Here is a 27,254-nt window from a genome sequence, read left to right as displayed (position 1 = left end):
AAAAAAAATTCAAGCTTGAATCCTGTTCGCAAGGTTAGCTAAAAGTTGAGGCATGAAAAACTGGTGTAACTGGATAGGCCTTAGGTTTTAGAATAAAGGACTTTGTCTCTCTGTACGCCATCAGTCAGCAGCAGGACACATGAAATATATTGTTAAAACAGAGTTGTTCACTCTGCCGAGTCACAAGCGGAACTTTTTATCAAACTGCGAGAGCCCTCAGCATTAGAACAGGACACTGCGGATGCTGTTGAGGTCAGGCATGTGTCATACATTTAAAAAAAAGGGACCTTGAAGGCCATAAGTGGGAATGAAAACCAACAACGCAGTGAATTGCTGCGACTGCGGGGTTTCAGCCACACGAAGGATGTCTGCACACTCCAACCCAGTGCCCCCCACCCCCTGCCGTGGGTCATTCAACGCACACAACCTCAGAGAGACATTTGACCACCAACTTTCTGCTTCAGTGTATTCAGTGAACTGATCAGCTTCTACCACCATGTAGTAGATACCTTGGCAAGAGGAAGTTCCCTCAAAAAAAAAAAATAGCCCAGTTGCCGTCTACTAAGGGTGGAAATTTAAAACTGCATTCAGAAAACCCCCGTAGCGAGCTGCTCACTCAGTGGAGCTGAAATATGCTAAAATAGGCCATTGACGTGCTATTTGGTGGATGCCATTATGCTAAGCAGTATATAGTTCCATGATTGTGAATCTTTTATAGCACGAGTGACTCTAGTGGGAACTGAAGCCCTAAATCTAGAATGCTATCTTGCAAGATACTATATTCTGGTCTTTTTGTCTTGTCCTGACAAAATCAGAATAAAAGATGAATCTTATTTAAACCATTATCTTATCCATCAGTGCTGAAAACAAATAGTGAGTAATAACTATATGAATAAATATTAAGAAGTCTAGCAACATATTAGTGACATACAGTATGTGGACATTTACTTGTGGATTTCAGTTTTCAAACGTTACCTTTGAAAATGTTTCATTCAACTTAAATGTATTAATAAACTGGACTTACACCTACAAAATGGGGCAGGTCTTTGTGTAACCACTTCAAATTCTAAAAGCAGCCATGCATATCTGGTTAAAGTTTTTTTTATGTATTTTAAGGTCCTGAGAAGTCAAACATTGGCAGGCCCAGGTGGTGCAGGTTTTATTCAACAGACCGGCAAAAATCACAGGCTTCCAAAAAAAAAAAAAAAAAAAAAAGGTCATGTGTTAATCTTCTCAAACCAACTTGAAAGTCCAAAATTAACTAATTAAAAAACTGTTAATTTCACAGAACAGTATAAAAAAATTGAAACCTCAGGGTCCTTGTCTTACCGGCTACCGTTTTTTCCCCCTCTCCTTAATTCCACTTTGCTTCATGCCGTTCTTTTAGGGGCCTCTTTCAGCCTGCACGACCTCGACCTGCTTTGAGGAGGTCTGGTCCAGGTGCACCTCATCACACCTGATCCCGGTGCTCCTGAGCGAGTGGGGCAAGCACGCAGGCTGGGATGCAAATTCTGAAAGGGAATGCAGCACCCAACTACTGCTTGGCAGCCTTGTGAGGTCACGGCGTGCATTATTATGGACGAGCAAACAGGAGAGAGGGATCCTTTAGTAAAATGCAAACCAAATAGTATTATTTAACGGGATACAATTCTAGGCTGAATATATATTCAATTATATAGAAGGGTTTGTGAAAGCAAAACATTTTACACATAACTCTTTTTTTAATATATTCAAAAAAGAGTGATGTGTAAAATGTTGCTATGTTACCTAGCAACGCAAGTATGTGAGTGAAACACTCAAGAACCATATTGTGATGTTCAAAACATAGGAGCATGATAAAAAAATGATGATTAAGGATTTTCATTTATTCTGCAAGCACAAAGGAGCCAAGCAGAGTACAGGTGGAATAAAACACTCCAAGGTCCACCTTAGCCCACAAATTATTATTAACAATTTTTGGGGATTTATCTCTTTAATTCCCGTAATAATGAAACATAAATGAATGTAGGGTTTGTGCCGAATTACACTATGTTAAAGATTTAGTTATGGGCTGTGATGAGTGTCTATGCTAAGCAATTACTACCTAAATATTGATAATGAGTCACGGTAGCAAGCCTGAAGGCCCATACTATTATGTAGCCTTTTCTCGCATTATTATTTTGGTCATTCTTATGTTACCTAAATGATACAATCATCAACCGATGATGATGAAACAATTTTGGTTATACCCAAAACTAATGTAACAACCATATTAACATATTTACACAGCCTGTCCTCCTACACTCCGATGCATTAAAAATCATCCCTTGTTGCTCTCAGTCAAAGGAGTATTGCACTCCTTGGGTCAACATTATCTGATCTAAAGCCAATTATCAATTTAAAAGGCAGCTCCCTGCACCGATGGTACCTACTGTATAGAGATAAGATAAACGTTTTAATCTGGAATCCCTGAGTGTATGCTCCATAAGAATAACACAACCCTTACTGTAAAGCATACAAATGTACAAATCTCGAGTTCCGCAGGGAAATACTGGCAATGTGGTTCCATTCTAACTCTATATACCACATTATTGCAGTCATTTGTTATCACCTTCTTCGGTAAGCATTTTTCCACTACACACCCTGTTGAATATGGAAATCACAACAGTATCCTGGCACTATGAATTTTTCTATTCAGGACAACGAGACAAGAAAGGGATGAGATAGTATGATATTGCATCACGCCGCACTAACATGTCAAAAGATGTGGCCCTTGATACAAATGTCACCCATCAGCCGTGTGTGATTTGGTCAGAAGAAAGCGTCCCTTTCTGCGAGTGAAAAGAATTTGAGCCGCCCACTGTGGACTCTGGACTGCTGGTTAGTGTGTGGGATAAACTGAAGGGAACCGTCCCATTATCAGCTGGGTCAGCCTGTCGTGTGTGTGTGTGTGTGTGTGTGCGTTTGTCATCACACCGAAAATCTGGTGGAGGAGACTTCTACTGCAGCGCCAACTACCACAGAAAGCATTTGGAGTCCTCCTGTGCCAGGTTTCTATACGTCTGTTTGTGAATTTTGTCAGATTCGCGAATCTATCACCAGATGCAGTCACAAAAATGTTCAGCGTTACGGAAAGCAAAAATGCCACAAGTATGGGGGAAGAAGTTCTGTAAGCGCATCCGTAGCCTGGATGTTGATTAGTATTGATTCATTTTGGATAGACCGCTATTTCACCTTTGCGTCTGTGCACTCACTAGTTGCTGCTAAAATGCCAGTTCTTTCTTTGTTTAATTTATTCACAGCTGGAAACAGTCCTCTATGGTGCTGTTCAAAACACTATTATCCAGTTTTGGAACCAGTGGTAAACAACAGTAAAATGTGTTAGGTCTCTCTCTCTCTCTCTCTCTCTTTCGGGAGGTCTGTAAAACACTTTCGCAGCAGGGAACTGTTGTGTAATTCTAAAATCTGGAAGTGTGCTTCAGCCACAAAACAAAAAAAAGGACTTGCTCCACATGAATATGAGAACCACAAACCATTAAAGCAAAATGGTCCTCTTTGGAGCAGCCACTCCAAAATGTTCTATTTCGTCATTGTTATACAATGTGGTGTTTCTAATGTTGAAGCACACTATACAAATACTAGTTGTCCTAAAAAAAAAGAAATTGTATTAAACCTCAGGGAATTTTCTATTGTCCGTGACAACTGACTTATATGAACGTAATACGAGATATTACAAGACTTGATGCTTTACTGGAAGGGATTTCAAGAAGACTGCGCGCAGCTTGAAACAAACACTCTCAATTGTCCAAAATCCTGAAATATTTTACAAGCTCTGCCTGAGGGACCACCTTCGCCAGAGCCAGCACTAACAATGGCTCAGAAAAAATCATTTGACAAGAAAAGGATGGAATTTTGTTGGTATACATTTAAAAATCTTTGAAAATAACCACGTGTCCTGTTCCAACCCTGCTCACAAGACCGCAACAACACAAAGAGGATCCTGTGGTACAACACACCAAAGAAAAGGCTGAACTTGTATGAGGGATGTGCTGCACAGTCATAGCTGCTATGCATTATTTATATAGATGTAGCGCCCTCATTCCTTCAGGGTTAAGATGATGACCCCCAACATGCAGGGTTTGGGTCAGTGTGAACCTTTGTGACATCCCTGTCCCCCTCATTTCCTGTCATATCGCTGCTGATTCTACTTAATACTTAATAAAATTAAATGTCCAAAACAAATTCTGCTTGTCAAACATAGTTTGTTTCAAACATGATGTCACTACAACAGAACTTAAAAAAAATGTTCATAATACAAAATGCAATTTGTCCTTAAGGCCACTAAAATAATTTTTTTAAATGCTGCTCTAAGGAATGCCTTCTGATTGCTTACTGCATTTCAGGGTGTTAGATACCAGTTATTGATTCAAAACGTCTTGAAATTCAAGACTTCCAGGACTTCTGACTAAGCCCTAGATGTATTGGAGTGAAAATCACAGGTGGTAAGTCCTAGTTAAATTAATTAATGTGTTTATTTCAAAATAAAAGTAGAATGAAAGAAGTAAAGAGACACGGCCGAATATTCCTGGTAGTTAAATAATAATGAAAGGAAATTCTCCAGTTAGAATGACTTGCCTAACATGTGATACGTAAGGAATGATGGACGAACATGTATGTTGAATTAAGAACACACCCATGTTTACTGTCCCGTCTCGACACGGTTGCATGCTGTTAATAGCAAGCTGGCCCAGCTTTAGAGCAGCTGCTGCCCACTTTAGCTTTTATGTTGCTCAGCCGCACACATCTGCACCTTCTTCATCGCTCCCCGACTCACTCTCTCTCCACTGGTTTCATAAATCTTAACATTCCTTCCTCTATCCTTATCTGGCTTTACCCATCAACCCCCTCTGTAAATCCTCTACACTCCCTCCTTTTATCGACTGACCAGTGAGCCATTAGTAGATCTCGGGATGTTTATGAGACAAGGTTGTTAGAAAGCGCTGAAGAAGAAAAAGGGGTCACTGTATTGCAAATATCTAGAATGCTGATATGTATTCCCCCCTCTGGGAAAAAAAAGCTCCTCAGCCAGCCACAATTTATATTTTTGTTCTTTCTGGTAAGAAGCTCAGGGATATGAATCTGTATTTTTAATATTACCATTGCAGAGTACATGTATGGAGGACAAAAATTTATAAATAAAGGAATAAATAAATAAATGCATAAATAAATAAATGTGAAGATAAATAAATAAGTAAATGGCACCTCTCCATTGAACCAAGGCTACCTTAGCAGCCGTGGCACCTCTCCCTTAAACTCTAGGTACCTCTACCAGCAGAGGCATCGCTCCCTTAGCTCGTGGCAACGCTCCCTCAACTCGAGGCACCGAGGTCCATGTAGATCCCTCGACTGAGGTACCGGTATCTGAACTCGGGGCACCGCTCGAGGTACCTCTCTTTAAACACACGAGGCAGTTGCCACGACTTGCCGCAGCACCGCAACCTGCAACAGGAATTTGTGCCATTGTAGGTCCTATTTCTGTCTCTCTTTTGATGATATAAACCAACAAAAAATGTGAATGTTGTCTTCATATCACGTACAGTTGATTAAACAGTTTGCTTTTAACTCGGTTACCTTTCCTCACCTAGCACACTATAATTAGCTGTGGAGTATCCAGCTCTTCTCTGGCATCAGTGATGTGTTTGTCTTCCTCTGTAATAACCAGTTTGTTAAGGTCGTCCGGAACCTGCAGTACTTTCAGTCCACAGCAGAGGACTCTGTCCCTGCTATTTGTTTGACTTTCAGGTCCCGGTGCTAAAGATCATTTTAGAGAGTAGATAGATGGATATGAACAGGCAATGAGCCAAAATACATTATATACTAAAAATGTAATTTTAAATTACTATTGATACCATACAAAACTTTGGCCTCATCATACGCACTTAAGAGGAATATGGCTGACAACAAAAATGTGCCAAATGGTACAACTTGAGGACAGTGTTTTCATAGTCTATATACTAAATATTTGAGAGTAAAGACCAAAAATAGGTGGCAATGTTTGAATTTTCTTTTAGAAGACTTGCACACTGATAATTATCACACATGAACAGTAAAGACAAGGTTGTATAATTAAATACAACCAATGATACAAACCGAATGCTGTAGTTAAAGCTATTAGATAACAGCTTAAACATGTATAGTTCACAACAAGCTTCTATGTCCAGGATAATTTAAGTCCTTTGTATGAAAAGAGCAGAAACTAAATAGTCTTTAATTTTGAGAATGTACAGGGGTTCATTTGCTTCCTAAAATTGACCCAAACGAAACGTTTTCATGTTGTTATTTATGGTCAGCAAAAATATGCTAAAAGAGAGCCTTTAAGTGCAAAAGGTCTTCGTATATCATCCATTGTTGCCTCTGTTCGTGCTGCAGCGCGCTAGAGAATCGCTAAAAAGGAATCACTGCAATATGTGACAGTAACCAACTGTCATTTGACGGCGGGAATGTTTTGTGTGGGTTTAAAAAACCTTGGCCACAAAAGAAGGAGTCATACTCGCATCGAAGAAACAACATCAAACAATGTGCACCCTGATTTGGCATGACCTATTTTTTTTAATCCTCTAACAGTCGGGCTAAATAAATAGGTACTATGAATAAAGGGGGTATGTTCAACTAATCTGACAACAATCAGTAGTAAAACTGTTTCACACTGTGATGATTAGAGCTTTTGTATATATACACTCACCGGCCACTTTATTAGGTACACCTGTCCAACTGCTCGTTAACACTTAATTTCTAAGCAGCCAATCACATGGCGGCAACTCAGTGCATTTAGGCATGTAGACATTGTCAAGACAAGCTCCTGCAGTTCAAACCGAGCATCAGTATGGGGAAGAAAGGTGATTTGAGTGACTTTGAACGTGGCATGATTGTTGGTGCCAGAAGGGCTGGTCTGAGTATTTCAGAAACTGCTAATCTACTGGGATTTTCACGCACAACCATCTCTAGGGTTTACAGTGAATGGTCCGAAAAAGAAAAAACATCCAGTGAGCGGCAGTTCTGTGGGCGGAAATGCCTTGTTGATGCCAGAGGTCAGAGGAGAATGGCCAGACTGGTTCGAGCTGATAGAAGGGCAACAGTGACTCAAATAACCACCCGTTACAACCACGGTGGGCATAAGAGCATCTCTGAACGCACAGTACGTCCAACTTTGAGGCAGATGGGCTACAGCAGCAGAAGACCACACCGGGTGCCACTCCTTTCAGCTAAGAACAGGAAACTGAGGCTACAATTTGCACAAGCTCATCGAAATTGGACAATAGAAGATTGGAAAAATGTTGCCTGGTCTGATGAGTCTCGATTTCTGCTGCGACATTCGGATGGTAGGGTCAGAATTTGGCGTCTACAACATGAAAGCATGGATCCATCCTGCCTTGTATCAACGGTTCAGGCTGGTGGTGGTGGTGGTGTCATGGTGTGGGGAATATTTTCTTGGCACTCTTTGGGCCCCTTGGTACCAATTGAGCATCGTTGCAACGCCACAGCCTACCTGAGTATTGTTGCTGACCATGTCCATCCCTTTATGACCACAATGTACCCAACTTCTGATGGCTACTTTCAGCAGGATAAAGCGCCATGTCATAAAGCTGGAATCATCTCAGACTGGTTTCTTGAACATGACAATGAGTTCGCTGTACTCAAATGGCCTCCACAATCACCAGATCTCAATCCAATAGAGCATCTTTGGGATGTGGTGGAACGGGAGATTCGCATCATGGATGTGCAGCCGACAAATCTGCGGCAACTGTGTGATGCCATCATGTCAATATGGACCAAACTCCCTGAGGAATGCTTCCAGCACCTTGTTGAATCTATGCCACGAAGAATTGAGGCAGTTCTGAAGGCAAAAGGGGGTCCAACCCGTTACTAGCATGGGGTACCTAATAAAGTGGCCGGTGAGTGTATATATATATATATATATTAGTAGTAGTATAGTCTTCTGCTAAACATTTACGGTTACGCATTGTTGGAAACCTTAACACATCTTTGTGAAGTTAAATAACCTGATGTGCATCGGCCCCCTTTGTCGCCAGGGCAACTCTAAACTTTCATCTAAGTTACTCTAAACTAAAGAATGTGCATGTGTGTTCCATCAGTGCCGAGGCAGTAAAGCACTTAGTTTTTTTTTATGCATTCAATGTTGATAACAAATGTGAAATATTTGGTGTTCTGCTCAGCGTTGGCCTAATGAGCTGAAGGGGAATTGAACAATGTGTTCACAGGAAGAAGATGCTGGGGCTGTGAAAGCGTTGCACTGACCCTGTTTGTATCCAGTACGTACCACACGTTACAAATGCTGTGGCTGAGTCATTAATGAACAACACATTTACAAAGACAATGAGTTTCCTGGAAACGTCAGTATTGGTTAGAGATGTCTTATTGGTTGCTTGGCTACTTATCCACGAACCTTCTTTGAAATCCAAAAATATTTTTGTGAATAAACCAAACATTCATCCATTGTTCCAGCTAAATAAATGGAAATTGGAAATGTTAATGCCTTCACCGGTGAGCTGTTCCCAGACATACTTCCTTTAAAGTAGGTTTGGCATTTACGTTTTTCTAATCGCTGATCTATAAGAAATGTTACAATGTAACCACTCCTGGGAGCTGGTGACGTTGGCAGCACCAATAATGGTCAAAGAAAGAAGGTTCCGTTTGGTTGCATTACGATGCGTTCTGACTCGGTGAAATTCAGAACTCGGCAAAGGTAAATAATCATGATTTGTTCACATCTAATTTTGAGTGTAACGTAATCTTGAATAAATACAATAATTTGATGATGTTTCCACACTAACGAAACGTATCAGAGCTGATCTTTGATTTAATGCCAACAATGAGTTTCATGATCTAATAGGAACCATTTGTTTGAGGCGATATTATATTTAGAATGTTGAAAACAGCTCTTTTAAAACTTGTCGACGAGAGCAATACATTTTATTAACTAACTAACTGCCTTTACTTGGCTGCATAGTAAAACGCACACACTTTTTCCCTCTGCTAATGTTTAGTTACATTTATTATTTCACGGGGATGCACAGTGAGGATATTCTTTCTTTGCTGAAACATCAATGGCCGTTTCTAGCAGTGGTCACACATTCCACCAATGTGTGTGCAGCAAACACTCCATCACAGTCACAAACGCAATTGTGTGCAAAAAAAGTCAAGGGAAAGAACCCACTTCTTATTTAACTTGTATCTGGGCCTGGCTCCTCATTGGCGTGGCGTGATTAATGAGGCCGGGTGCCTGCAAAGTGAGAGCGTGTCTATTTGCGTACAAATGTGATGTTCTTCCAAGAATGGATAGTTTACAGTATTAAACGGTAAAGAGAGAATTATGTTACTTTTTTGTATCCCATTTCCATTTAATAATAAGCAAATTAATTTTTCATTCATCATGTCGGTCGATCATCCTTCGTCTCGAGCCATTCATTTGTAGCAAATTGTGGAGTTTACTGGAGACTGTTTTCATTGGCCGGTTCTTGTCATTCACATTCTTGATCTCATCATCACTCTGCTTCCTTCCTTCTTTTCGCTTTGGTATTCGGCCAGGAAGGAAGCCAAAAGAAACACCAGTTCCTGGTAGGAGGTAAGAAACCGTGCACCAATAACGTGCTTATGGTTTCCGAATTAAGGGCTGGATTTGCTCCTGGCTTTGTTCTGCATCTGTTTCTTGCGGTCTTCCCCTATCCATTCCCCCTCCCTTGACACATTTCTGCTTTTCCTCCACTGGTTTTGAGAAGAGCTGCAAGGAAAGTAGGCTACTAAATCCTTGAATATATGAAGCAAGTAGGGTACCAAGCGCTCATGTAAATTATCCCAATATTTGCATACGGGCTTCGCTGCAAAAAGGTCCCGACAACTTCTACAACCCAATTCCAATTTCATCTAGCGGATAATTGTCAATTCAACCGGGAGTGTAAATTCTATCAATACCCGCCATCAATCCTCTCTCTCAGTTATGCTCATCGTCTATACTGCTTATTGTTTTCCTGAATGAATGGATCCAGTGAGGAGAAAGAAGATAACTATACATTGTTCGGGTCTGCTTTATTACACACTATAGGAGGCTGGAAATATTTTCTTGTGTCCTTGTATGCTTCCTCAATTGATCACAATGACAATGGCACATACAGCACACACCCACACACCCAAGTATACAGCATGTACACAGGGCCAATGGTCCTCAGCTGATAGAGTGGGGGCCATGACTATCTGTCTAGACAGCTGACCGTGACAGATGAAGAAAAAGTGAGGAAGGAGTAGCGGATGAACGAGCAAAGAGGGATACAAATCAAGTCAACTGCCTCGTCTGTTGGGCCCGTTTCGATGGACACGCTGGGCTATGCAGACGTCCCAGAGGACTCAATCACACACACACAGAGATTAAAACTGCATCTACTGTAAATATCTTAAGAGATGACGGGGTGAAGATCACACATAAAAGGTGGCAGGGCACTAGGTTCAACGATTTAGAGTATTGATAGCAAAAATAAATTGCTTTTTAAAAATCAGCAACTTCAACATGAAGGTCAGAGGCAAAAAGTTCAGCTACAAAAATCATGCACATGCTAGGAAAATGTATTTTTGGATGTTGAGACATCTGTAACGGATTTTTGGACAAAAAGTAACAAGGAACCTCTCTAGGTCAAAATGTTGTATATTTGGATTGTACCGTTTGAAGAAATGGTCCTATGCATTCTCTAGATGAAGACATGGGAGAAGAAACTGAAGGATAAAATTAGCTTAACTCTTGAGCTCATGAAGTATATGACAATCCTTAGTGATGAATGCAGTGTTGGAGTGATTCGTCATGCCCCTGGGGCATCGGTGAAGACAGCCAGGATGACAAATGGGCATATACTAAAATCATTGGAAACATTAAGTTATCAATAAGTCCATGCTGCCATCTTATCTAAATTAAAGTATGACATTTTGAAAGTGCTTAGGAGAGTCGACTGGAATATTTCTGCCATCAATATCAGAAGAGTGGGACAAATTTAAGTGAAAGACGGAGACTGACTGGATCAAGCAAAGTTTCCAACAATTGCTAAATTGCTGAATATGGAGTAACTACCAGAGAGAGCAGTCCAATAATTCCATGTGGGTTTAATCATGCACTGTGGTTTAAACACATTACCGACTCATTCAACACACCGCTCAATGTTCCGTCACGATGAAGCCGACTGGAGCCCTGCTAAGAGAGAACCGGGCCGAGTGGAGGGAGTCGGCGCAGCGCATGGGAGCGACAGTCCATGTGTGGTGTTTAAGGTAAAAGAGTAAAAAAAAAAACTTTTGTTAAACACCACCTGTGGGAAGTGTTTGTGTGTCTTTAGGTGGATCCATAGGGCCCAGCGCGACGGCTACAAATACATTAAAAATCTAAAAGGCAGGCTCTAAAACACAATCATCGTCTACATAGTCAGAGCAAGAAGAACAGAATTACCTAAAAACAGTCTCTTAGAGGGGAGAGAAAGACAACACCTTTTGAAGAACAAGTTAACAAACAAACGAGTTACGGATACGTCATCGAAAACCCAATGAAACACACAGCCAAACACACACACACACACACACACACACACACACACACAGCCGTGGGCTTTAAAGGCCCAAACAGCAGGAACTTAATGGAAGCAAGCAGGAACCAAAGAATGTCCCGAGCACAACAAATGCTTATTAACCAATGGGTCATCAAACACATGCAGGAACATTTTGTTATGTTATTGAGCCTTAATGATGGGAATATAAACCGGTCATAGTTGCATCTCAAATATTCATGCAGATAAAATCCGTTTATTGCCGCAAACTCTATTTTACAGGATTATTTTACACAACACATTGGTTCTAATGAACTTGCACACCAACAGCCTGTTTGTAAATGGCATTACAGTGTGTGGCGATGTTAGTTATCCATTGAATTGCACATAGGTGTAAATGAGACACATTTTTAAAAAAGAATTGGAAAGAGATTAAGCACATTTATGGTTTATCAGCTGAAAACTCTTCAGTGCATGTCTAGTTTTTACTGTTTTCTAATCGTATTTTTGTGCTTGCCTAAAGATGATGATGATGATGATGATGATATACATTTACTCATTTGTTTGGTCAGCTGTTTATACTTACATCTTAACCATCATCATTTCTGATTGGATATCAGACAGTGGTATCATATCATGTTATAAGCCCTTCTGGCCTGAGGTCCATCAAAATAAAGCCCTTTAAATGGTTTGATTAAAATCCAAGTGAAGTCACAAGTTGTATCACAATGTGAAATGCAAACGTATATACACATTTTCCGCGGAAGAGAGATGCGTCTCACCCAATCCCCCAAATTTCAATGTCCGGTCTTAATATTTTGGTGTAATTCGGCCGATTTCTCCACACGTCATCATCACATTTAGTTCAGGGATGGCTGAGACGCGACAGGAACCTGCACACCGCCACCTCCTAACCTCCTACGTCACAACGGTCTTCACCATCAACAGAAGGCACATGAGCACCTTTCTTTGAGTCAACTGCCCGCCTCTGTGTCTCTTTGATCCATCCAAGTCAGTCAGACCAATGAGGGAGAGAACAAAGTCGTGCTTTATTCAACGCGCTAAATGATAAATGGAACATTTAACCGCCGGCTTTTAAAACAACCTTCAACTATTCAGACGGTCAGAAAATGAGAAATTTTTCTATGAATTTGATTTTTTTGATTAATCTCGTCCTCATCCATGATTCATATGGATCTCCTGCCTCTGGCAATTCATCATAAATTGATCAATAAAGACTTCAATTGTAATTACAAGCCCCAGACAACACTGTAAATAAGCCTGCATTAATGTATTCAACATAACAAATATCGGTGCTCTCTTTTGTTAATAATTGCCTTCACTGACAATTTATCAACCCAAATCTATAGTCTCCTTTTACACACACGACAAATACAACAAAAGAGTCTACATTTAAAAAAATGGTGCTCCAATGAGTATAAATTAATGACGTGACTGCGTGCATACTAATAACCTGTTGTTTGCTGTATTTTAGTTCTGAAGGTTGCTGCAGCACCACAACCACTGGTCCACATGCACTGATTTGAGAGCGCGGCCACTGGCGTCATATCAGTAAATAAAATATTGACTTTGGTCCTGCAGTCATCAATCTTTAACACATTTTTTTAATGAATGATTGACTGAACCCAACTTTCAGTTGTAATGTATTAATCTATGGCCCGAGCAGTACTGTGTATACTAGCGTCGCCTCAGCCTGCAGAAGAAGTTTGCAAAAGGTGAGCGGCAAAAAAAAGCAAAACTGTATACAGACAATTGTTGTTTTCAGGTCGTCCCTTAGACTTCGCAGCGAGCTGCTGGGTGAAGCTCAGCGTCAGTGGATGACAAACTGCAGTCAGAGCAGCTTGAATTAACGCTTTTCTAAATGATAAGATCATGTTTGCCGCTGTTGAACAGGTGTATTGATAAAGAAGTAGGCATTTATCTTTACCTACTACAGTAAACACGTGTAGCTGGAGGATCTTTGTCATTTTTGCAAATAATGCCACCAATGACAGAGCAAGAAAGAGGACCTCCTTCTCTTCACGAGCAGTGTCTCTCTCACAGATGTATAACTACTAGAAATTTTCCTTTGCATTTGGGTGAAAACGGCTACATTCGTGATGGCCGTTTACCACTGTGTTTCATTACCCATCACTGGTCACTTATTCCCATGAAGTAGCTCTTTGCCATTCAGTCACTGAACAATACCAATTTGTTCTGTTGTTTTAACCCAAAAGCTGCACAATTTCAGATTTCTGGACACAATCTAATTCAGATGATTGTTGAAGCAAATTAATTGGGGGGGGGGGGGGGGGGGGGGAATGGTCAAACAATACAATAATATAGACACATATGGTTTACAAGTACAACTACTGAAGGGATGAAACCATGACCAGCTGGAATAAAGACAATGTTCTGTTAAGAGTATTTAAGCTTATTGTGACCATCACCAAAAAAGGAAAAAAACGGCTTTGGCTTAACAATTGACAAAATATTGAGAGAAAAGTTATTGTAAGACAGCAGTAGGTTTTCCCCTTGAATGTTTCTACTCTTATGTAACATTTTGGCTTCTAAAGTTGAGATGTGTGGGAAGCTCATGAATGTGTTCAGCCAATAGTGATTCTTCTGGAGAATCACATTAAATGTATCAACAACTTATCTATAAAATAGTTATTTTCTATAGCTATCTATGAAATAAGCTGTAATGTTATTCCATTAATCTATCTTTGATAACAAACGATAGTGTGTGGTATGTGCTTGCAGGATGTTTGGGACAGTGAAATAGTGTGTGTGTGCTTTTTGAAGTTGTGACAATTAGTGCAGCAAAGGAGATAAAAACACACATTTCATACACCAGATGTTTGCCTATCACAGACCCTCCGATTAAGCATTATTAAGGGGAAAAAATCTGTCTCATCATCAGCAGAATTAGAACATGATAGCAATGTTGGATTTAATTACCATGGCAGGAAAAACTGGGCCACCACCAGCCTTTTTGAGAGCGCATCATGATTTTCAACTGACTAGTCACCAATTAAGTAGCAGTTTGCAACTAGAAACTGACGGCGCTATCATTGCGATCAATCGATTGTATAATGATGTACAATCAACCCCACACCATTAGTTTGATTTTATACTTGTTTTGTCATGCAGATACATCTTAAACATTGATTATATTTGCAGTAAGACAGGCCAAGGCCCATCAAAGTCATTCAACCAAGATCATTTATTTCACCTTTCTCTGAAGCATACAGCTCTAAATCAATAATGTCTGCTGTATCTGCAATGTCTTTTGCTGCTTCTGAGGGCATTTTAAGTAAAGAGCCTAGTTTTTCTTTTTACACACACTGTATTACACGTATTCACGTTTCACCACAGCATGCCAAAGGACAGGAAATGGGAACCAACGTATTTTGCAGTGCGTCATCCAAAGAAAGGGAGACGGAGAGCTGCAGACTCCACCATGGCAATAAAGGAAAAAATGGGTTATGCAATGCAATAAAAAACAATATTGAAAAGTATAATCTCATCCTATATCTAATTTGAAAATATATTTTTATATAAAAAAAAGTTGATATACCTCGCAGCCAAACTGTAAAACTTAAAATGGGGAAAGAAATAAACAATCTATTGCCAAAAATATAAATGAGTTCTTAGATGTGGCTTATGAGCCGTTCCATTTGCACAGAGTAAGAATCCTTATCCTTTTTTGTTGGGAGAAACACATTTAAGGGGAATCTACAAAAGTTAAAAAGAGTGATTGGAATAAAATACTAAAAACTACAAACTACTATAACATTGGATTCATCTTGAATAACAATGGGCTGGACTCTTAGCACCAATTAAGATTTCTCTTTCTTTGTCTTCTGCTCCGTGGCTTCAAGCACAAGCCGACTGTGTTATAATGACACAATTCAAAACACACACACACACAAATCCAGATTCTGAACTAGCAGAAGCCATATGGCAGGTTACTGGCCTGCATAATTGGCTTAAACAAGAAACAGTGTGTGTGGTGTGAGTGAAAGTGTGTACGTAGGCGGCCCTTCCTCTCAGTTGCAACAACCCCGTTGATAATCATGCAGCAAATGAGCCTGCTGTCGCTGCTTTGGTCCCTTGACACAGCCGCTGCAGCTCAAGAGCCACACACACAACTTATATACACACACACACACACACACACACACACACACACACACTCCCCTGTATTGCTTTGGGAAATACAACCAGTCTCATTTAATATTTATTGAGGAAACTAAAACAAATTCTTTACCATTTGATTGGTTCACTTATAAATGTGCTATTTAATGTATTGTTTTGTTGAGTGGGTAGGACCATATGGTGATTATAAGCATACAGATGCTCGGGGCCCCGATCAATGATATATCAACCCATTTATTCTGTTTCCTTTTGATTTTACGTTGATTACAGGTATTGATTGAGATTATTCCTTGAATCCTTCTGCCAAAAGAAGTTGTTGAGGATGTAGCCTTTCATTGCTATATTCAAATAATCAAGAACTGTGTTATTTTACATATGGGACAACAACAAAAAAAGATGATGATGATGTACTGAAAGGTGGACTTTTAGTCTCTACTGGCCAGTAGCAGCGAGCAACATTGTGTCTTCATCATTTCATAAAATAACTGCAGCACAAGAAAACGTCTGTTTATTCCACACTGTGCCAACAACAGGAGCAACATATAAGGTAAGGTGACTGAAAGAGAAGAGGATGAGAGGAAGGAATGAAAAGGAAATGCCCGAAATGAGGCTTTTCAGTGTGCCAATCTGATCTGCCGAGCCAAAATGACATATTATGTTTAATATTTTGAATCTCGGTGGAGGAGGAGAAGAGCAGAGGTGCAGAGTGGGTTGCCTGCAAGAGTCATCGCGGTTTCGTCAACATAATACTCCACCATCTGTTTCCTGTAAAAGCCCTGCTAAATTTGTCTTGTGTTGTACACATGTGAGTCCAGTACCAAAGAGCAGAAAGACACTGAGTGGGCAACATGAGCACCGCATAGTACTTTCACATAAAACAATGCCAAGTGCTTAGTTAAAAAAAAACCCAGCTAAAAGCAGTTTTTTTAAAAGTATTTTTTTTTTTAACTGATTATGTAGTCCTCTATACCTGGGAAGACTGCAGAGCAGTGGGCCGTCAAACAGCAACTCCGATACAAAACCCATATATCAGAGTGAACATAAAATATGGCAACACACTCACAAGTATGTGGACTGCGAGGTCGAACAAATGTGAATCACCGTGCAAACCCTCCCGAGCGGAGCGTGAGGGCGGTGGAGCACGAGGGAGGAAGCTACGCAGCTGGTGAGTTCGCTCCTGGAAGGAATGAAGCCTCCAGCGAGTGAATGAAGCCTCCCGCGAGTCTCTGCGTGCGTCCGTACGTCTGCCCGTTTACGCAGTTAGAGCAGCAAAGGTAAGTGGCCATTAATGTCCTCCTAAAATCAAAGATGTACAACTTGTTTGCGCCCGAGACAGAGGTTTTTTTCGGTGTCCAGCAGCTGCAGCACCGGCTGGGTTGGGGGTGAATGAACAAAAGCAGGCGGTGTTCAATGGTGGGAAGTCAAGTAGGGATGACGTCACTCAACCAATAAGGCCTCCCAGAGGCTCTTCTGCAAATGAGGGAGGTGAGGAGACATCATGAACCTCAGTTGCAGTGGAGCTCCCCAATGGCACGGTGAAAATGAAGCCGCAGCCACACCCAAACCAGGAGGGACGTTTTTCTGGGAAAAATTTAAAATTGGAATGGAGAACATATACTAAATACTGGAGTGATTGAAAACAGAGCACAGCAAGAAGAGCTATGGAAGTCAGCTCGTTCATAGCTAGTAAAATAGGTCGGCATTAATGTGTCATTGGAGTAATCCAAAATCCAAGCACAGGGATTTATTGATGAGGGAAATAAAAAAGACAAACAGTTCCAATAACGTTGTTGCATCTGGAAAGCTTTCCTTCTTCTTAATTGTGTGCTATGAACATCAGTGAGATCTGCTCAGTGAAGCACACTTCTCTCTGTCTTGCAAGATTGATGGTCCGCTTAGGGTCACATGTGTAAAACAGCCAAAATGACCCATTACTCACGAGGACTGCGATCATTACTCACTCTACAATAGGCATGTTCAGAGTAAATGATCACTTGCGTCTTACTCACATCTTGGCACGGAGGAAAGAAAGCAAGAGGCTGCACATGGGCGTCGCTCTTCTCGTCAGAGACCGACAGAAAGGAAACAGCTTTTATAAATCAAACCTCTAAATTCCTGATGGGCAAAAAAAAGGCAGCGATGGACATCCTGAGGTAACACTGTAATATTCCCATAAACCGTCTGGCTAGTTCATGACAGAGGGCTTGGAGGTTGCACCATGGTATACAGTACTGCTGGGCCACAGTGATCTGTTGGTCCTGGCTGGAGACTGCGCATGCATCTCAGTAACTCCACGTGAGGGACAAGGTTGTGACTGCAGTGACTGGCAGCCCGCTGTGCCGAGGCTCTGCTGCAAGTGAGCAATGTAAAAGCCTTTTGGCACGTGCAACACAGCAGTAAGGTTTGCTGCTTTGGACTGTTACAGGGGACAATACGATTGATTTGCAGCCGAGCAGGCAGGAGACAGACGGGGGGGGCAAAGCTAAATGGATCAAACACATCCACAGGGATTTTGACAAGTGGCAGTGACAGAGAGCGATCACTGTGAAACAAACACACAGAGACACACACACACACACACACACATAAATAAAGAGAGATATGAGGTAGGTAGTTATGATACAAATGGTCAAAGGCCAAAGTTGGGCCTGAATAGTGAAGTAGATGCAAATGGCAAATAATTGAGAAAACACACACGCACACACAAGGTTCTTCACTTGAGCCTTGCAGACATAAGGGACTCATGGCATTCACAGCAAAGCTAAGCCACCTGCTCCAAGCGACAGAGTGATGGAGTAGTCTGTCAGTGCTTCAGAAAACTGTTATTGATTTGTCTAGTCGTCGAGTTCTAACAAGTGAGATGCAAGACTTGACTGGTTAACTCTACACACAGCGGGGCGTAAGCTCTGAACCCTTAGCGTTAGAATAGGGATCCAAAAAGTTACTTTTTAGACATTTCAGGCCAGCTCACGCCCCCATGTTGATAGATTTTGCCACGCAATTAAAAAAATGGATTAAAACGTAATCTGACAAGGTCTGAGTTCATGCTAAATAAGGCTATTAGCCGCCTTGAGGCTGCAGGTAAATTACTTGATATTCTTTAAACCACAGCAGTGGAGGAAAAACAGAGGTTGTCTAAAATAAAGTTTAACATACATCAATATATTTCAATTAAAAATAGTCTTAAACATACAATAACATTTGAATTGTTTTGTGTGGTTATCTTAAGTAGAGTTTCTACTGAATTAAAACAGAACAATAAAGAGCAAATAGTAGCACCAATCTGCACTTTTCAATCAGATTGTTAGAACTCTACAGTGTGCGATTACCATACTGTAAAGAACATTGATGCTCACTTACCGACACGTGCAGGTCCTTCAAGGTGGCAGAGTTGGTCTTTGAGGGTCCTTCAACTCCTTTGACTCATTTGGGTCAAGCGTCCAACTCTTTTGCGTCCGTACTTTCTATTTAACAAACTGTTACAGTAATATTGCACTACCGTTAGATTAAAAAATAGCCAAAAAGTGGTCCTTTGTTTTATTTGAATCATGACGCTCAATGTCTGTGGATTAATTACCGTGTGGCCACAGGTGCGTCAGGTCGCTGTCACAGCTGGTCCTAATCACATGCGCTCTGCCATTAAATTACATTAACAGTGTTGTGAAGGTTAGTTTTCAAAAGTAAGTGACTAGTTAACTAGTTAACGTCTTAAAAATGGGATGCGTAATGCTACTACTTCAAATACTATTAGTATTTACATTTTAACGGATGTTTAAAAGTGTATTTAGTAGCTGTAAAGTCCTACATCAACGTACACCTCATTATAACGCGGGTAGAGGAAATCCAGCGTTCTGATTGGTTGAGGGTGAGTCACGAGGGGTGCATTATTGAGCGACAACGTTCAGTGGCTGTTCACGTTGACCCGAGCGTTCCATATCACTGCGCACTCAAAGTAACACGTCAGATTTTGCGCGACCATTAGTTGACATTTTAGCTTTTAGCTCGGTGGCGATCACCGGAAAAACCCCGCAAATGGTCGTTTTGAGGCAGTGCGAGCTTTATCAACCGAACAATTAAGGTGGACGTCATGAGCGATGTGAATGAATGAGATGGTGAAGGACCCAATGCGGTCGACCCCGCACGTAAGGGGGACTATTTTTCCTCTAAACCAATGAAATGTGATGAGAAACGTTTGTTGGCTACAACAATTTTGTGCTGAAAGCCATTTTCTTACCATTTATAATTTCGCTGGTATTGCAAAAGCTATAAGGTACTTAAGGCAGTTCTTTATGTTCAATAATGTAACATTAACTGTTCGAGGGTTGCCTAACACCCTCGAAGTGTTACATTATTACATAGTTCTACTTTCAGTCTATGATTTTATTAGTGCTTTTTTTTTTTAAAGAGATTTGTACAGTGAAATGAACCAAGCTTTTTCTCTGTCATTGCTTAAATCTGTCCTGGTCAAATTACAGACACACACTACTTTATAATGAAAAGTCAGACATGTACAATGGAAAATCAATAATCAAATAATACACTGGAGCTAATGTTTTTAGACATTTTATTTGTATTAAATATTAACAATAAGGAGACAGTGGAAAATAATCGTCTGAAATTTCTTAGGTGAACAACTGAGTGTGTAAAAAAGATAGTGTTTGTGAAACTGAAGAGGAATACGTTGGTAAACACAGAAGGTTCCTGTGACTCCAGATAAACCCGTCAGATACATTGCAAAACTGTTTGGACAGACCGTGGAAAGGAAAAATGCACTCTAAGGATTTTTGTATTTTACTGTGGATTATCTGTCATGAATTTGTGGTCAGCTGGTTCATAGTACGAGTTTAGAACATTTCTTTAGACACAAACCTCCTCCTAAACTAAAAAAGCAGCTTCAACGGATCGTCATCCACTTTGTTGAGACAGTTAGGCAAAAGTTTGCAAAAGTCTTACAAAGTAATCTCAAAGACTAAGACTATTTCTGTCTTAGAGCAAAGGCTGGATTTCACTTAGGAGCGAGTCAAAACTAGCACAGTGTCTAACTTTAACATTGAATGCATTACGCCTGTCAGATTTATTATCTGATGTGTCACAATAGCCCGAACAACTTTGGTAATAGCTCAGACCTCTGACTGCATTTGCCATCCGTCAATGAAATAAACTTTGTTGTTGCGTTTTAATAGGTTATGTGCTGACCTTTTTCTTAAATGCAATTTACACGAGCACGAAATGTTTGTGTTAACGAAGAGTGAACATCAACGGTTACTTAATCTATGTACAAGTATACAGCTTAATTTCATCATCACATTAATTTGTAAAGAAAAAAAAGACATAATTACAGTAAGCATATTAAAAGCATGACAGTGTAATCTCTGATTCATTAGTTATAATAAAAACATCTTGATTTTTATAGTGGTCAAGAGATGACCACTGTAATAATTTGATAGTGCCAAGATGCATTTAGGAAACATTCTATGGCAATAAATAAGGCAGAAAACAATAAATAAATCTGCAAGAAATGAAAGTCTCTGAGATGCACCACATGTCGCTAACTAAAATGAAGAATCGAGGTCTGTGATAAATGCCCACTTTGTGATTGCAGACCCTCGTTTCCAGCAGTGAAATTCAACATCAGATCACTCTTCCAAATAAACGGGTGAACATTTTTCCCAGACCTCAGTTCCACATTCGAACCCATATCTCAAGTCACGTGGCTTTCCTTCCTTTCATGATATGTCTCATAATCAGCGACCCAAACAACAAGCACGGCTGTCGGAAACACAGCGGGGACATTTTACAGCCCTCCGAGAGGGCAACAGCCAGATCCCCCCCCCCCCCCCCCCCCCCCTCATGACATCTCCCTTTGTGCCGTTGTGACGCGTTGGGATGACGAGGGATGCGGGGGAGCGCTCCTTAAGAGGTCAGCCAGCGACACGGCATCCGTCGCCCTGCGCGTGTAAACAAACCAAGCGTGGGATCGCTCGGTTCACAATGCAGCTGCGGTTCTTGGGGGGGGCCCCCCCCCGGAGCCAGATTAGTGCTGGCTGTCTACACCACCAGGTAAGCGCATCGCGATCAGCAGGTGGAAAACCATCCCCTAATCAGCCAGCTGGAATGAGAATCAGGCCCCCAATTCCCAGGGCCGAGAGCCACTGCGAGAGATTGTGTTATAGATCCACTGTATGACAATACAAGCTGTGGGTAAGTACGCCAGGCAGGGTGTAAGGGGGGGGGCATGGAGGGAAGGAGAGCCCTGGGACACGGTGGTGGGGGGAGAGAAGCTCACCGAATGGAGAGGTGCACAGGAACAAAAGGAGCTACTTCGTTTGCATGCAGTAGAGAGGCATAGAGGGGGAGAGGGGGGGGGGGGGATAAGGAGTGGCAGGATGGAAAAAAACAAACAAAAACAAGGGTAAACAAAAACAAAAAAAAGACAGAAAGTGCAAAATAACGGGGATAAAAAGAGAGGCAATAATGTAACGCAGCACAGGGAAAGTTTTTCTTCAGCTCTGCAAGGTCCTCGCCTCATGAGGTGAACATTAGAAAGAACACACATTTGTACAACCTCCCAACACAAAGAGGCCGCACAGAGACACACAAGGTCAACGACTTCTCCAAAAGTTAACATTCCCGGTAGATGCTGCGGCGCTGCACAGGATGCCACCGCCCAGTTGACATAATAACATTTATTTCCCTGAAATCCCGTTGAGCAGAGCGGATATATTCACCGGGGCAGATTGGAGGCAGTGCTGCAGTCCTGCAGTTCACAGATCTCGAAAAGATGCCTTCAAACTTCACCGTGTTGTGAATGATGTGGAACGATCCAGCAGTTCATGGCAGTGATGATATTTGTACATTTCTATTAAAAAGGAACGTTCTACTGACTAAAAAAAAAAAACACATTACAATGACAAATGCCCTCATGTTGGATCCCTCTTTTAAAAAAAAATAACAGATCTGAGATCAGGAAGATAAAAGAAGGCAATTATTGACTGGATTACGTCAAAAAACTCAGTGCTGCTCATGTTTCCAAATGGGAGAGTTAAGAGAAACTGTCTTTCTGTGCAGACTCGTGTTTTGTGACCCGAGACAGAATCAGACTCCAATCAAGTGAGTTCACTGCGCTCCGTTATTTCAGACATTTTTCCTTTTAAATCCTAAAAATGGTTATTGATTTTGTCATTTTACAAAGCAGCAGGTCTCCCTGATTATTGCCCAAAATGACTCCTCATTTTGAAAAAAAAAAAATACATAACACAGGTTGTGCCAATTCTGAAACATGTTCTGTTGTTCTCTTGTTGTCGTGTGTCAGCTACGGGATCACTAACGTTATAGTGATCAACTATGTGCAGTTTTTAATCATTTATTGAACTATTTTAACAGATGTTATTTTTTGTCATCTCTTGAAACTGTGCTTTAGAAATCATTTCAGATCCACATTGATGCGAGCATTCAATGCAACCAGTGGTCCAGTATTGAGCCAAAGGTTCTTGTGATTTCTTATTCATGTGAGCACTCAACAGGCTTCTTGTCTTGGAGGTTTTGGAATGATGCTGAAAAGTTATTAAACTACTTGAAAATTCACCCAGATTCCAATTTTGTTGCACTACAAAATGCTCACCTGTATTCTCCTTCTTCTACTTTTTCATAAGCGTGCGATTAAAGGCTCATGAATGTGTATGTTCATCTCAACATTTGTCTTTTAATCTGCTGTCCGTGGACATCAAGGAATGATGCGTTGATCCGATTGAGGATTTGGCAACGTGAGTCACATGAGAAGAGTCACGTGAGTCACGTGCGTCACATGACGGCCATTCCTTTGTTCACTAAGCAGCACATGTTTCAACTTTTAAGGATCATCAAATAAATGGATAAAAACACAAATAAAAACCTCACGTCCACATTGCTGTTCTGTTACCTGTGCAGACCGCGAGGCGAATATATCACAGATCGTTTCTTTGCACCTTGATGTGTGTGTGTGTGTCTGTGTGCATTGGTGTGAGTCTCTGCTCTGTGCACTTTGTGGGTCTGTGGGAGTAAGCACATCTAAACTGTCAGCATGACACAACGTGGGAGTTCTGATAGACGAGTGAGTGCCTTTTTCATGCTCCAAGATGGATGTGTGTGTGTGTGTGTGCGTAACCCTGACATGGGAATGTGTTGAATTGAGGAAAACTAAGACCAAAATGTCAGCATGTCAGGGTTTGTGTGGATTGTACAGATAGACGAGCATGATTGTTAGCGCGTGTGGTCGGTGATTCAGGGGGAGTCGGGAGAGCGGAACACAAACGGCACCGAAGGCCCAGCCGCCGTCCTTTAAAGTCCCACATTGTGTCCCGTACGTCCTGTGTCCTCTCAACCGTCTCTCTGCGTCAGCGCCTGCAGCTCGGCAGTCTGTAGGGAATGTTGGAGGAAGACGTTTTTACGACTATAGCTGTGCAGAGACAGAGGGCCTCGAGGGGGCTGGCCTAAACGGCCCGTAAACGCGGAGGAAGAGGAGGAGGAGGAAGAGGACGCCGGGGAAGGCGTGAGAGGCGGTGGGGAGGCCCGGATGGGAGACGAGACGCTCGGGGAGGGGCTCCCTCTGCTTGCAACACTGTGGAGGCTCGACGAGGCGCTGGTCCCCACCGCGCGAGGGATATGGCTCGGGGGGTGGTGCTCTCCGCCTCCTCTCCTCGCCCCACCTGGCAGACTCACACCACCTCCTCCACCTCCTCCTCCTGGAGTCAATGACTCAGACGAGGAGGACACCCCCTCCGCTTGCCTGGAGGACTGAGATGGAACTGCGTTGTGTGAACCGGAGCCTGGGCATCGGTTCGGACTGTGGCCCGGGTGTGAGACTTGAAGCTGGGCCGGTGGAGCGGGTGGGGCTCGGGCCGGAGGAGCGGGTGGGGCTCGGGCCGGCGCCGCGGGAGCGTCGCAGGGCGAGTTGGAGGAGACCGGAGCCAGATTGGGAGCAGCGTTGCGGGCTGCGGAATGCGCCGAGACGCCCTGGCAGTGGCGCTCCTCCCGGGCGGGGTGTCGTTCGGAGGCAGGGGGGCGGCCGTGCAGGGGTGGATAGTGGTGGGGGAGGTGCTGGTTACAGAGGTCCCCTCCGAGTGCTGCCCCCACTCCCCGCGCTGCCCTTCTGTCCCTTGAAGCTAGGCTGATGCTGCTGCTGATGCTGCTGCTGCTGCCTAGTCCTGACCACCGGCCTGGATGACTGGTCTGAGAGAGCAGAGAGAGACAGAGGCAGCGATAAAACACATGTTAAAGAGGCCATTTGTCAGAGAGACTCGGGGGGGGGGGGGGGGGGGGGGCGGGCGGCATGAGAGAGGGAGCATCGCTGAGTCTTCACTATAGATGGTCTATTTGGTTGACCTTTGGGGATTCATCTCTGTGGGCTCCTGCAACTTGTTCTTATTGTTTCTAAATTAACCGGAACCCTGCTCATTAAAGAACACACACACACACACCAAATGGGCAACTATTACTATGCTACTTGTTCAATCAAGTAGCATCTGACATTGAACCTCATTGGACAAGTGAGTTGACGATGGCTGTAATCAAGTAAGAGCGTGTGTCTGTGTAATTCTATGTCTGAACTCGCAGTGCACAACAGGGGTGTCAATGTTCATGTATGTTTAGACGCCCAAGCGTTTTCATGTGTATGAATGAAAATGTATATGAAACTTGTTTCCAAATGTAATTGCAGTTCCAAGATATTTGGTGTGAGAGGTGCAGATTCCGTAGGTGCAGGACACAGCCAACTGAAAAAGTACCGTACAACAGTAGCAATGCTAATGCAACGAAACGTTTTCCATTCAAGAGACTTTGAACCTGAAATCACGTTAAAGCAGTGAAAGGAGGAAGAAAGTGGGGGGGGGGGGTCACAAAGAAACTGGAACACTGCTAGTCTGTGTTGCACCTTAGAAGAGCCTTTGTGTTTTGATGTGTACGCTGAGGACCATGAACTGTCTCATACTGATGATTCAGCTCATTACAGCTGGATTTTAGTGAAAAGGGGGATCCGCTTTTTGTTGGGTCAACAAATGAAAAATCAAGACCGTTCATGAGTAATTTGACAGAACGATTATATTTAATCATGTAGAATATTCCATGCAGAGTGTAGCACTAATTATATAATGTGGTTTGAAACGCTGTTGGTGCAATGGCTTGTGAAAGTTTCCAGCCCCTGAACACCATCAGACTTTCTAAGATCTTTAGTCTGAGGGGGTAAGGAGTACAGGTCAGGGTAAATAGTAAAGAACATCCGGAACACGAAGACAAGCTACTTAACGTCGACAATCCTTACTAGGAAATGGATAGAAAATATATATATTGTATCTCTAATGGCGTACATGATAGAGTGAACCAATTGTTACAAATGACTGCATGTGTTTATTAAGCTCCATCCATGCTTCATGCTGCTTGTATCCCCCCCCACCTACAGTAAACTAAAAAGGTTCCTGATGTTCATGTCATTATTGGCCTGGCCTTCCAAAACCAAATCTATATAATACAATCTGCACTTTAATAACTCATGTCTCTACGTCCTTTCATGTCCCCAAAAAAGAAGAAGGAAAAGAACCACCACGGCGCACCGCCCAAACATCAAACAGTGTGTCGTCTATGCAGCTTACTTAAAGAGCTCGGGGAGTGTGTCTCTGCTGTCTAATAGGCACTAATGGGTGCATAAACACTACAAGACTTCTTGCGGATTGCTTGATCTAATTAAGACGAGTGAGAATTTCCATTCCAGCCAAATTTCCCTACATAGAGGGGCACCGAGCAGAAACATGTTGCCACGGTGCCGACTATCCGCTACGGTGGTGTAGGTTTATGTGGGACGGCTTAATTAGGGCTAAATCTTTTCGTAGTGTTTTTCCACCCTCAGACCTTTGAGAAAACAACAGAAGGTAAAGCGAGAACTGCGCGATACAAATTGGCAGAGAACTTTGAAAGAAATAATTACCAGGCGCAGTACAAAGAGTCGGTTGAAGAAACATATGCTGTGTATCAAAGGGGCATTGCTCATCTAACTTTGGAGGGAGGAAAGAAAAAAATGTAAAGAATTCATCAAATGAATCAAGGAAAAGCGGGGGCGAGGGGGATAGAGGGGACACGCTAGACACAAGGGAGGAGGGAACCCAGCCCCCCAGATCTCTATCCAATAAAAACTTCAAAAGTAGCAAAGCACTTTTATTTTTGAACAACTGCTCGAACGCGACTCGGCTCACAGACGGAACAACGAGGGAGGCCCATCACAAATGCTTTCTGTTTTACGATGTCATTATAGCTGCAATAAGGGGAGAAAATCCTACCTCATCCTAGAATACGAGTTTAGCTATTATGGAACCTAATTTAAGTCATGTCAAAATCAGGACTCATAAATTAGCATAACCCCAGTCCATATTCAAAATAACTGCAACAGATGTCTCGCCTGACAAGGGCAGAATCCAAAAATGGACAAGGAAGTGGTTGGTGGAGCTGAAGCGGGCCCTGGTGACGTAGCAGAGCAGACGGCCACCTGTCAGACAA

The 27,254-nt window shown here is 42.1% G+C and overlaps 1 protein-coding gene across 1 annotated transcript in view; it reads right to left on the bottom strand.

Moving 5' to 3' along the window:
- Window positions 1–22,916: 22,916 nt before the first annotated feature.
- Window positions 22,917–27,254, bottom strand: part of ccser1 (coiled-coil serine-rich protein 1) — an 87,382-nt gene continuing 83,044 nt past the window's right edge. Inside the window, exon 11 of the mRNA XM_037481968.2 lies at window positions 22,917–24,941. Within this exon, the coding sequence (XP_037337865.2) occupies window positions 24,090–24,941 (852 nt within the window). The 3' untranslated portion in view covers window positions 22,917–24,089. The remainder of the gene's footprint in view (window positions 24,942–27,254) is intronic.

Source organism: Pungitius pungitius, chromosome 5 (assembly GCF_949316345.1).
Source record: "Pungitius pungitius chromosome 5, fPunPun2.1, whole genome shotgun sequence".
NCBI lineage: Eukaryota > Metazoa > Chordata > Actinopteri > Perciformes > Gasterosteidae > Pungitius > Pungitius pungitius.
Note: the sequence above shows the minus strand (reverse complement) of the source record. Positions and strands in the feature narration are given on the sequence as shown.